Source organism: Rousettus aegyptiacus, unplaced genomic scaffold, assembly GCF_014176215.1.
Source record: "Rousettus aegyptiacus isolate mRouAeg1 unplaced genomic scaffold, mRouAeg1.p scaffold_m13_p_2, whole genome shotgun sequence".
Taxonomy (NCBI): domain Eukaryota; kingdom Metazoa; phylum Chordata; class Mammalia; order Chiroptera; family Pteropodidae; genus Rousettus; species Rousettus aegyptiacus.
This window is the reverse complement of record NW_023416295.1, coordinates 22,906,721-22,919,160: the sequence shown is the minus strand read 5'-3', so window position 1 is coordinate 22,919,160 and position 12,440 is coordinate 22,906,721. Positions and strand designations below refer to the sequence as shown.

The 12,440-nt window shown below is 36.9% G+C and overlaps 1 protein-coding gene across 3 annotated transcripts in view; it reads left to right on the top strand.

The window, feature by feature from the left end:
• ADAM23 (ADAM metallopeptidase domain 23) overlaps positions 1–12,440 on the top strand; it is a 139,827-nt gene that overhangs the window by 91,002 nt on the left and 36,385 nt on the right. For all 3 annotated transcript variants that reach the window (XM_036237004.1, XM_016135067.2, XM_036237005.1), the window contains exons 11-18: positions 403–566; positions 1,469–1,553; positions 2,502–2,592; positions 4,889–4,937; positions 6,964–7,063; positions 10,159–10,230; positions 10,857–10,946; positions 12,204–12,284. In XM_036237004.1, the coding sequence (XP_036092897.1) occupies positions 403–566; positions 1,469–1,553; positions 2,502–2,592; positions 4,889–4,937; positions 6,964–7,063; positions 10,159–10,230; positions 10,857–10,946; positions 12,204–12,284 (732 nt within the window). The remainder of the gene's footprint in view (positions 1–402; positions 567–1,468; positions 1,554–2,501; positions 2,593–4,888; positions 4,938–6,963; positions 7,064–10,158; positions 10,231–10,856; positions 10,947–12,203; positions 12,285–12,440) is intronic.

Here is a 12,440-nt window from a genome sequence, read left to right as displayed (position 1 = left end):
AAGAATAACTGGTTGTACTGCACTCCCCCCATGTATCTGGCTCCAAACTGTTACCTCTTGTGAGGTTTGGAAGAGTGTCTTTATTGAACCCTGTTTTGGATTTATGTCCAGACTTTATAATAGTGACATCCCTGCTAATTTATCCCTTGGCGAGATGCCTGGCCACTAAATGTACTGATTTGGGATTGAAATAAACTCATCGGAGAGGCCGAACTGTGTGATTGTTCTTTATCTTTGCTCTTGGAAAAGAGAAAGGAAAAGAAGATTCTCTATGATGAGCTAATTCTGACCTCGTGTTCTCCTCTTACCTTCCCTCCTGTCCTTCCGCTGACTCTGAATCACTGATTGTGCATGTTTGACCCAGTGTTTTCCTCCTGCACCTGTCCTGTTGTATACCCTCAGATTTACAAGGAGCAGCTCAATACCAGGGTTGTCCTGGTGGCCGTAGAGACCTGGACTGAGAAGGATCATATTGATATCACCACCAACCCTGTGCAGATGCTCCATGAATTCTCCAAATACCGGCAGCGTATCAAGCAGCATGCTGATGCTGTGCACCTCATATCGTATGTACCCACGGTCTTTGGTTTGACATTTATCTTTATCCCTTTATTGGAAAAGTTAAGTTTACATATCAGTATATTGATTTTCAACAAGACTGTTGTTGACTCCTCTCTCTGTTAGTAAGACACACAAAGATGCTGAGATGGTGGTTCTTTAGTTATTAGATCTACCTTCAGAGAACATCCTTTCCTTCAGACCTTCATCCATCCATAAGGTCAACTCAGGATTCAAGATGGCTGCTGGCAATGCAGCCTTCTTGTAGGCAGCAGGAATTATGGTCCTGGATGACTGCAAAAGAGCATTCCTTCCAGCCAAGCTCTTTTAAAGCAGATTTCCTGAAAGCTTGCACACATCAATTTCACTAGCAAATCATTTGTTAGATCTTAGTCACATGGTCACACTGACCTGCAAGAGAGGCTAGAAAATATTTTCTTTTGAGGTGAATTATTGAATAAAATTGATGTTCTATCACTAAGGAAAGTGATGCCATATATATACATATATTTATATATAGCCCTCTAAGGTTCCGTCCTGGAATCAAACCAACCAAAGTCTCCTTCCTTTCCTCTTACTTTCTTTCCTCTCAATTTATAATAATCAGCAATATTTTGTATAAATACTAGATATTCTTCACTAGAAAAAAGTCAAGGCCTGTGGTCTGTTTATCTTTGTGTCCTTAGTTCCTGTGCCAGTACATGATGCTCAAGTAATGTTTCTCAACTGAGGTTATTTAGTTTAACATAAATTTGAACATTTTTTATGACAACATAAATATAAATGTATTTAAAATACAGTTTTTGATTTTTTTGCAGGAGTACAGGTTTTGGGTATTCACTGTAGGAGTATAGACATGTTTTGGGAGAACTTATGTAATGTACTTTCCTAACTGCAACTTTTTTTAAAGACGCGTGACATTCCACTATAAGAGAAGCAGTCTGAGCTACTTTGGAGGTGTCTGTTCTCGCACAAGGGGAGTTGGTGTGAATGAGGTAAATTTTGCCAATTTTCCTAAAGTAGAGCTTTATCTTTGTATCTTATATGATCTCTTTTTTCTGTATGGCCCAGTTTATATCCCTTCGCAAGCTTATTTAGAATGATAATGACATCGAGAATATATTTTGAGTGGTTTATATTAGCAAATAGAACCCAAAGTGATCTTTGGTGTTAGAAAAGAGACGTTGTTTCATTTTGTAGTAATAGTTTTCATATTTATCAGGCAAATGCAAGCCAAAAATTAGCCTAGAGATTTTTTTGGCCTCTACAGATAACTTTTTATAAGCTTCTTAATTCTTCCCTTATAACTTGAAGTTATAATGCTCTTTTGCCCATGTTAGGTTTAACTCATCTATACCAAAGAGTTTGTGATTGTATCTAATTAGTATCTTTGTTTTCTCCCTATGTAAATTTTTTATCTTTATGCCTTCAAACTACCTATCTATAGAACCAAATGAGACAATTATTTCCTTAATCCCATTGTTTGGTTTTCGTTACCTTCATTAATATAAGGAAAATTCTTACAACAGTTGGCAACAGCACCCAAAAAGCCAAATCAACTATATCTAAACCCTGATCAGTGCCAGAGTATACCAGGTTACCCCTATAGCCATTGGAGACCTCTCTTGACATATTTGTAGTAAGTTGAATTGATTCTTGGTTTGGTATGAGTCAAATTGAGGTACATACGGCCTTTTATGGCTTGTATATTATGTTTCCACGTGAGCGCATCAAATTCTGAGAGATGCCACATAGTAAGAGGGGCTTTCTGCTTCTTGGGCCCATTTGCAAGGAAGAAGTGACAAAGGAGCATATGCTGCTTTTTGATGCTGTGAGGCTCTACTTAGGGAACTGAGATGACATGTGGTAATGATTAAGAAATAATAACTAGCTTTGTGCACTCTCTCAAATGTCTCCCACACACTTCCAACTCTGAAAAACAGTATGGTCTTCCAATGGCAGTGGCACAAGTATTATCGCAGAGCCTGGCTCAAAACCTTGGAATCCAATGGGAACCTTCTAGCAGAAAGCCAAGTATGTACACGGACCTTCTTACTCCCTTTCATGTGCCGTTCTGTCTGTATAATGCATGTCCAGTCAATAAATACATATTTTTTACTTCTAAGTCATTATAGTTTAATTGTAGTATATCTCCTTCCTCTAAAAAAAAAAAAAATGGTAAGTTGAGCAATTTAAGGTAATTCTCAGTCTGATTAGGTTGTAGAATTGTCCCTTTTCCAAACTCGCTAAAACCACACTCACTTTCTGAGATCCTGATCAGCTTTCCCATACTGCAGAGTGTTGGGGGTGACGAGTAGTCACCCTCTGGGTTCCAACCACATGAGTCTAGAAATAAGATGCCCATGAGTCTCCTTCACAAGTCTGATAAAAGCACAGTTGGGTCAGGAAATAGCTTAAATCTAGGGTCAAAAGAGAGCCCAGACTGTTAACTTACCCACCTTTAATTAAACTCATCTGGTAGTCCCATCAGAAACTAGAGAAGCCTTCCTTACAGGGAGGCCCTGCCCCCAGGCCTTTTAAGCCCAGGGGAGGTGGGAGAGGAGAGCACGCTCCTCTAGTGGGTGGGCAGGGCCAAAAGGGAGTGCAAACGGGGCCCCAGACACATCCAGTAGGAAAATGCAGCCAGTGACTGCAAGGTGTCACTCTCTTTATTAATCGGACGAGAGGAAGATAGAAAGACAGTGCTGAGTTTCTAGTGACCAAGTGTCTAAGGCCCACAATAGTTTTAGGGGGTCCCTAAAAACTTTTAGTTTCTTTTAAAATCAGAATAAAATCCAATGTGCATTATGTTTCTTTTTATACCAACACAATAGTAAAATATAATTTTCTAATACATTTTTTTTTGTGGCAGAAGGAAAAACTGCCTAGGATTCCCATAATGCGATCCTGTGGAAGGAAGAACCAAAGTGTTCTCTCGAATTATTCTCTTACCTCGGAATTAAGCGAAAGGTTCCTCCCCTCTGAGAAAAATATCAGATACCAGAAGTAAAGCACCCCTGCCCCCCAAAGAAGAAAGGGACAGAAATCTACCTTAACTTTATCCTACACTTATGCTTTTTACTATCAAATTGTCAGTAAGACATAATATTCCGGAAACTTGAAACAAGATATTTATCCAGAGGCTTCTCAATTCCCTTTATGGCATACTAAGTCATCAATTTATGGGTATATTAAGTCTAGTGGCATTTAGCAAACATTTATTTATTAGTATCTTGCTCAGGGAATTTGCTTTCCCAAGGAAACATGGAGTAAAAATTAAAGGAGGTATTTTGGGCTTTGTCTGCTGGCATAAATGCCTTAAAATATGAAAGAAGTAAGACAAGGTTTTACAGCCTTGTTAATTTTTTTATTTAAAGTTGGTGATAAGTTGAAACCCCTGGAGCTGAGAAGAAGCCAGCGCTGGGGCAACTGGGAGTGTTACCGAGTGGGATGGTGGGGTAGGGTGAGAAATAACATTCATTATCAATGCCTGGCATAATTCCTTCTTAAAACTCTTCATTCCTTTGTGAATTATTTGTTTGAATTATTTAGATAGTTATTAGTTCTGAACTTTGAATTTTAAAAAATCCATTTGGAAGTCTTTCTTTAAAAGTATCTGTTATCTATAATAGAAAAGAGAATAGGAAAAATTAAATGAAAAGAACAGCCCATCACAATATCAATTTTATGATTGTTATTTAATTTAAACGATTATTTACATTTAGATTGCTCTCTTATACTAAACCTTTTTAGCATAGTGTTCTTCAAGTCTCTGGCCTATTGAGTTCTCATCTTTAACTTCCAGTGTACTCTGTGAGCAGGACTTAAATGATGGCTCATTGCTTTTGTGCAATAGAGCTTTACAGTTCACAGAGAGCACACAGGCGTCCCAGCTCCTGTGGGCCCCAGAACCACTTGGGGAGATAGGCAGAGAGATTCATTCCCCATTTTAGAGGTAGAAACAGAGACCCAAGACATGCTAAGTCACTTCCCTATGGGACTCTCTCATCAAGGAGAAAGAATTTGGACTAGAACTCAGGCTTTCCGATTTCTGGACCGGGGTACTTTTCATTAAACATTGGAATACTGAGTTCTCTGAGTCTACAAAAATTGTATTTTTTGCTAGCCATTGTCTTAGGAAGTAACCTATGCTTCTGGAAAGGATAAATATTGATTTAAAGAAAATAGATTTTGTTTTGTGAGACCACCTTCTCTACCTGTTTCACATGGAATTGGTAATAAGGGAGTATTTCAAAAGCTGTAATGCAAATTGAAGATGTGACTTTTGTTGTTTTTCTTTTCTTCTGCTTTTATTGTTCCCTCGGACTAGAATGTGACTGCACAGAATCCTGGGGTGGCTGCATCATGGAGGAAACAGGGTAAATTGTTATTATACATGTATTTGATATATGTCTTTCACTGAAATTGCTGCATGTAATTATATAAACAGTCTCTTGGGTACTGGTCTTTTAGGCTAAGCACGTAGTATAAATTCAATAATTAATTATCTGATATTTTAAAAATGAAAGGACTAATTTACTTTACATTTTAATTTTTTATTTAAAGTTGGCGATAAGAATAAAACAAAGTAACTATTCATACTTTTATTAACCCTTAAAGGAAGCACATTATTAAATGCTTCTAAGTTTAGTAGAGGCATTAATTTTTTAGTACACTTAGAATAAAAGCTGGTCTTCTACCTGGAGCACTCAGTGAAAATCAATTTAGTCATCAATTTCTATTTTAAGGAACTCACAAACAGACATGTTGCTGTAATAAAAATTGTACTATACTGCTTATATAATCAATAATTTTTTAAGACAGATTTATTGTGTCTAAATTAGATAGTCTCCTACTGGTAGGTATTTGAACATTTTCTCACCTATCTCTTCTCTTCTGTGGATACTTTGGGAACCAGGGCAGATGCCCCAGAGTTGCCATTGCTTCTGTGAACCAAGGCCCAGAAACATTACCTTTTTTTTTTCCCAGGGACCCCTGCCTGAGGGGCACCACTGCCCTAAGAGCCCTAAAGCTCTCCTTGTTGATAAGAAAGGTTTCCTTGCCCACGTGCCTCTCCCACTTCCTTTGCCCATGCCACATATCTGCTCGACATGGCAGTCATTTCCGGTCCTACCTCCAACCCCAGGAGATTTGGGTTGCCAGAGCCCTTACCTACTTGTGTAGAGTTCCCTTCCTTATTCTTCCACCAGGAGTCCAGCTCAGGAGTGTGAGCATGAGGGTTTGCAGAGAGGGTCAGCCGTTCTCCCTGTGACTTTAGAATGCTTGTTTCTAGAAATGTAGTCTAAACGTAAAACTGTTAGATTTCACAATCCCCTTAGTATTGTACCATAATTTAGTAGCATTATGGCTTAAACATACGTTTTTGAGAACTGCTATAGGAAGGTAACGCCATTTATAATATGGGTTCTATATGGAGATATCTTCTGTCTTCTAAACTCCCAATTTCCAAATGGATTTTTGGACTGATTAGTCATAGATACAATAAAACTATTTAATGTTAACATATATTTTCTCTCAAGTATACATTTCTGCATAGTTCTTGTAAGAGATTTCCGTTAACAGTGGCAGATTTTACCTACTTGCATACACTACCCTTATACATCAGGATACATAAAAGTATTGGCTCACATCTTAGAATAAGTGGTCTTTCACTCTCAAATCAAGTATGATTACAGATATGCTCAAGGAATCAGTTATTATTTGTTTAACCTTGACTATGTGTTTAATATTCCCCTATGTACTAACATAGAGATAATAATTTGATTAAATAAATCATAGAGAGGCTCATGTTATAGTCCTTTTAAATCCAGAATATCACCCAATAGCATCTGAAGGTGAGGATAAGGTACACTAAAAACATGTATGCACGTATATGTATGGTCTAATACATCTTTTTAGGGGTTTCTTATTTACCTGAATTGTCTTGCTGAAGCTTGCATTATATAATCTTTAATAAATTGACTCTAACAACGCTTTCTTCAAAATAAAATCTCGTGGGTTCCCAAGTTCCTTTTATTCAGGACAGAGACAAAAAAAAAAAGTGCTTCCTTTACTGAGACAGAGCAAATAAAAATGACCACATTTAAAAATACAGCCTAGATGAAGTTTTGTGATGAACTCTTCATAAACTCTTTCAGGCCCAGGTGCAAAAGGTCTTGAGCACTGAGGAGGTTGTAACCTGGTCCCCAAATCTGTGATTTTCTTTAAGTTACTATTTTTAGAAACTGACTCACACATATTTGGCGATTTGAACGTAAGTGCCTTGCCAAAATTTGTGTGGAATCATCTGGGCAAATATTTTGTTCTAATTCCAGGGTTTTAATTTTCTCCTCTGAAAACTACTTTTGGTAAGTTATTTACATAATTGATTCTTTATTTCCTCAGGGTATCCCATTCCCGGAAGTTCTCAAAGTGCAGCATTTTGGAGTATAGAGACTTTTTACAGAGAGGGGGTGGAGCCTGTCTTTTCAACAGGCCAACAAAGGTTAGTAATTTCTCAAGTTTCCTTTCCTTTCCTTTCCTTTCCTTTCCTTTCCTTTCCTTTCCTTTCCTTTCCTTTCCTTTCCTTTCCTTTCCTTTCCTTTCCTGTCCTTTCCTTTCCTTTCCTTTCCTTTCCTTTTCCGTTCCTTCCTTTCCTTTCCTTTCCTTTCCTTTCCTTTCCTTCCTTCCTTTCCTTTCCTTTTCCTTTCCTTCCTTTCCTTTCCTTTCCTTTCCTTTCCTTTCCTTTTCCTTTCCTTTCCTTTCCTTTTTAGAATAGAATAGTGCCAAATATCAGATACTTGTCTTGGAAAACAGGTTTGTTGTCAAATTAGATCAATATTTAGTTACAAAAGGCTTTATCATGTCGAAGACTGAGACCTGTTTAAATGAATGGCAAAAGCATAGCTTTACTGTTTTAAATCTTTGGGTTTTAGTCTTAGCTGCACCCTCTCCCAAATACCCCCTCCAAAAAAACAAACAATCTTTAAAAATATCTTTGAAATTTTCATGTTAAGGTTTTCTCCTTGCTGCTAAGAGATAGTGGCTTAGATTAAAATATATTATTTTAATCCATTACTCTGACAAAAATTCCATTTCCCCTTAACATACTCTCTAGGAGTGTAACTAATGTCTTGTCTTTTTCTTTTCTTTTTCTTTTAAGTGGTCTATTCTCCCAGATCGGAAGCATTACTAACATTGGCTAGCCAAAAAATGGTCCAAAATATGGATCCCACAAATACATCTATGTATCTATATTATACAGTCTCTTTACTTGGGAAGCTCCACGTTGTCATTTGACATTTCATCAAAGTTCATATGTACAGTGTCACAATCCCCTATCCACAAATTCCTTTATTCAAAAAAGCTCTGAAAATTGGAAGTGTTTTTAATGAGTTTGCAGAAAACACATCGGACATGAGAACTTACCCAAAACTGAAAATCTTTATTTATACCTCACAGTGTAAATATTCATAAATCTTACTGTGGAAATATTGATGTGTTTGGTTATAGGGTGTGCACCAGTCCCCTCAGGGTTATTAGAGCATGGTAAATGCATCATGCTTTTCTAAAATACAGCAAAGTCAAAATTCTCGAATATGCCAGCTTTAAAGCTTTTGGATAATAGACTGCGGACCTGTAGTAGGATGTTTGGGAAGAGTTGCTTGACAGGCAAAAAGACAGGGTTGATGCTAATTAACAGATAGTATAGAAATTCTAATGTAGCACATTTCACATTTTCTTTTAAAATACTACTTCATAAGTCAGAAATAGTCTATTGCCATACAAAATGTTTAATACTCTGCAAATTGAGAGAGGAGTGAAATCATTAGCCTTTTTAAAAAAATTAGTGACAAATGTAGATAACTGACAGAATAATTTATTCCTAGCCCCATAATTAAGTGATACTGCTGTAGTCAGGGAATGGTAGTTTGGTGCCTGAGATTTGTATAGAATTGCAGTGAGGCTGCAGAAAAAGAAACAAGAATTTTAAAGTGACCTTGCATCATTAAACTCGGCTGCCTGCCTTTTATGGCATTCATCTCAATGCAACAGAAATCTGAAAGCTTGAGAATGTCGAAAAAAGATGAAATGAGTAATAATGAATTAATGTGAGCAACTGGTATTTTTGAGTTACAATGTACATGGCTAATTTTGCCTTGCAGCTCACCAGCTAATTATCAGCATCACACCTGAGGAAACAACGCTGAGTTGTTTGGAAAGGTTAAAGTTTCTAGTGTGTATATAAGGATCTATCACTATTAGAATTACTTTAAAAAGCCCTTGTAGATTCCAATAAAAGAATTTATATGTATGTATCAAACAACTGACTTTTTCCAAGTGTTTTTAGTCAGTGAATGTATGTATTCCTGTTTTATGTATTTTTACAATATCCATATGCATCTTTTCTGTGCTGTGGGGACCTTCCCGATTGCCATGTTTTCTGTCTGGTTTACAGTAATGACCTCTCTCAAGATGGGCAAGTCCTAAGCATGAAATCTAACAGTCGGTTACATGGGAGGCCTGATGTAAAGCATTAGTTATGTTCCAGTCTGCCCTTCCCTTTTCCATTTCCTCCTGCCTGCTGAACAAAATACCAAAATACTGAAAATGTTAGGACTGTTGATGTCATTCCTTGGACTTTCCCACAGGGGAGTCCCACCCAAGTATCCTGGAAACCTTCCTTGCTTCTTATAATAGTTTCGCCTTCCTGGACATGGAGGGAGGATTACTCAGGTGGACTCAGTGGAAGCCAACCCTTCCTTGAGTGTGCGCTGCTTCTGGGGGAAGGAGTCTCTTTTCTCCCCCTTGTATTCATGGCACTGACCATTTGTGTTGGGATGTACTGTTCCAGTCTTCACCCAGGTGTGGTAGACATGCACAGAGAAATCTTGCTCTAGGCGATGGGAAATTGGAATGGTTCTCGTAAACAATCAACTGTCTCCCCAATTGGTTGCAATAGAGTTTATCTGGCAGGCAAGTTGATAGCACCAGTAAGGTGGATCGTTTTAAAAATTTGACCCTTCCATTGTTCCAGGAATGACTGAGAGCTTTTTGTACATCTGTGCATATGTACTTCGGGCAGTCTGGATTTCTTTTTCAGTGGGAATGATGGGCATGGATTTCCAGCCACATTTTTTAAAGCTTATTTGCATTTACTTGATTGTATATATCACCTTTAGCTCTGACTGAGGCATTATTATGTTTTTGGCAATTTTGATGTCTTCTCAGCTGCCTTAAGTCAGCAAATTAGATATGTCTTATTAGCAATGCATCTTAGCTCTTTTAACAAACGTGAAAAGTGATCTATTCCTCTTGACAGCTTATCTCCGTAAAAAGTAACTCTAATGGTAGAGGTCATCTCTGGAGCCCACCTCTTGAGAATCCTCTAAGAGATATTACCCCATTTAAAATATTGTTTTTAGAAGTGTTATTAATAAGTGAACAGTATTTCCCACACAGACATTACTTATAAGATGCCATAACAACAGATCACAGAAGAATATCACATGATATCTGGTTAAAGAGTCATAGTGGTATGGTGATTTTCTATGATAAATTAAAATGTTTTTTTTTTTTTATTTCCCTAATATCTTTCAGCTATTCGAGCCCACAGAATGTGGAAATGGATATGTAGAAGCTGGGGAGGAATGTGATTGTGGTTTCCATGTGGTAGGTATAAGAGATCTTTTCTACCTTTAGCACAGCTCCTACCCAGAGCAAACAAGAATAGCCTTAGGGAAAAGCCAGTGCTATCATTCATTGTGGTCTTACTGCCTTTCTTTCAGACTGCTCTCATCGATGCTTAATCCCAGCTCAGACACATTAGAATTAATCATTTTCTTAAGGCCCTATCTGGAAAAAAACCAAAAAAACAAAAAACAAAAAAACCCTAATGCAGTCTTCTAATCAAATACCCTACCTCTTAAAAGTTCATAGCTCACATTTATCTCAGACCAGTTTTACCAAATCACAAAACATTTCTTTTGTGTTGTGTATTATTTTTGTTTCTATAAAACTAGATTATTGAGAATGTAATAGAACTAACCAAAGGTGGGGTGCCTGCTAAGAAATAAGCTGACTTTTTGGTAGAGAAGCCCTTTGGTAGATGATCATGCTTTGCCGAGAAGTATGACAGGGAGGAATCTATTATTGTTTAACGTGATTCATTCTTTCCTAAAGTATTTGCTTACTATTGTATAAATCTCCTCATTTGGATTATGCATAAGTCACATGTGGAGAGAATGTTGAATGACCAGTGGGTGAGTTTCCTCACTCATGTAAAGTGTTTTTTCTAGGAATGCTATGGACTGTGCTGTAAGAAGTGCTCTCTCTCCAACGGGGCCCATTGCAGCGACGGGCCTTGCTGTAACAATACTTCATGTCTCGTAAGTTCTCTGATAGTTTTATCTTTTCTTTTATTGACATGTTAGCTAAATATCTCAATATGCACATTGAGCATTTGTATAGCTTACCACAAATTTGTGCATATTAGTCTGGCAATCCTGTAGAATCAATAAATTTACCCAAGTTCTGTGGGTCGTAACATTTACCTTTACTATGACTCATGATTCACTGTCAACCATCCTATCTTCCAATGCCTCCTTAAAAATATATACCTATATTCCTTCCAAAATAAACATGCAGAGTTCCCTATTAACACAGATGAAAAACAAGTTAAGTGGTTGAAAAGAAGAGAGATGATTCCCGTGTTCTTTTTAATAATATGACCTAATAATAATATTGTTCTTTAAAACTTACCCTAATTATTTTAGAACTTGAGCATAAAAGCTGGTGCTCATATTTTATTTATACATCTGGCTTTTTAAATCCCCTATAAAGGCAAGAAAGCTAGATAAGGAAGTGATCCCTGAATATATGTTTATATGTGTGTAGACACATAGTTACTTCCATCTGTAGAGACCTCTAGATTTAAAAATTAAAAGTTTTTTTTTAAGTCTTCCCTTTTCTCATGTATAAAACCTCTAAAATTCCATTTCACTATAAAATTGAATGATTTGATTATTTTATTTAATACCAATGGGTATCATGCATTATGGTATTCTAGACGATTCTAGCTTAGTTTATACTCACTCACCTTACATTCCTTACCAGGTTATAAGTTGCTCGAGGGTGATGGGCTCTTTGCTTCCTCTTTTACGCAGTCCCATCCAGACATATAAAATGCCTTATATATAGTAGGCATTTGCTGGTGTTACTGGCGGGGATCATTGAAATTTGATTGTGTATATTTAATTAAAGCAATATTACTATCCAAGCCCTTAAGTAAGTTAGCAAACATTGGGTATGTACATCAATCTTCAGAAAGATCTTAAATATTTATATTTTAGTATTTTGCTCTTTTGTCTTAAGCCATACTGGTGTTTCCTCTTTACATAATTACCATCACATTCTTTTCTAAAAATAATACTCTGAGACAGTGGGTTTTGAAATCTAAACATTTACTGCCTTGGTTAATGATTCATATTCAATACAGAGAGTGTTATCTGGCCTTCTCTTTATTCTGCAATAAAAAGAGTTTGGTGATGGTTATGAGAGTAGGAGAATTATTGCTGAATATAAGAATGCTAACGCTTTCAAACTTTAATTCATACTATCTCCTAATATCGAATTTCGGTTTGCAGTTTCAGCCACGAGGGTATGAATGTCGGGATGCTGTGAATGGATGTGATATTACTGAATATTGTACTGGAGACTCTGGCCAGGTATGGCAAACTCAGTTTTAGGTAATACATTTACTTGTAAATACACATTTTAAAGCTTTCACTTTGGATTGCATGTGTAAATATACTTTGGTTCTTCTTTTGTTTTAGTTTCGTTTTGCTTTGTCTTCTAGTAATTTCTAGGTATCTACTATGTCT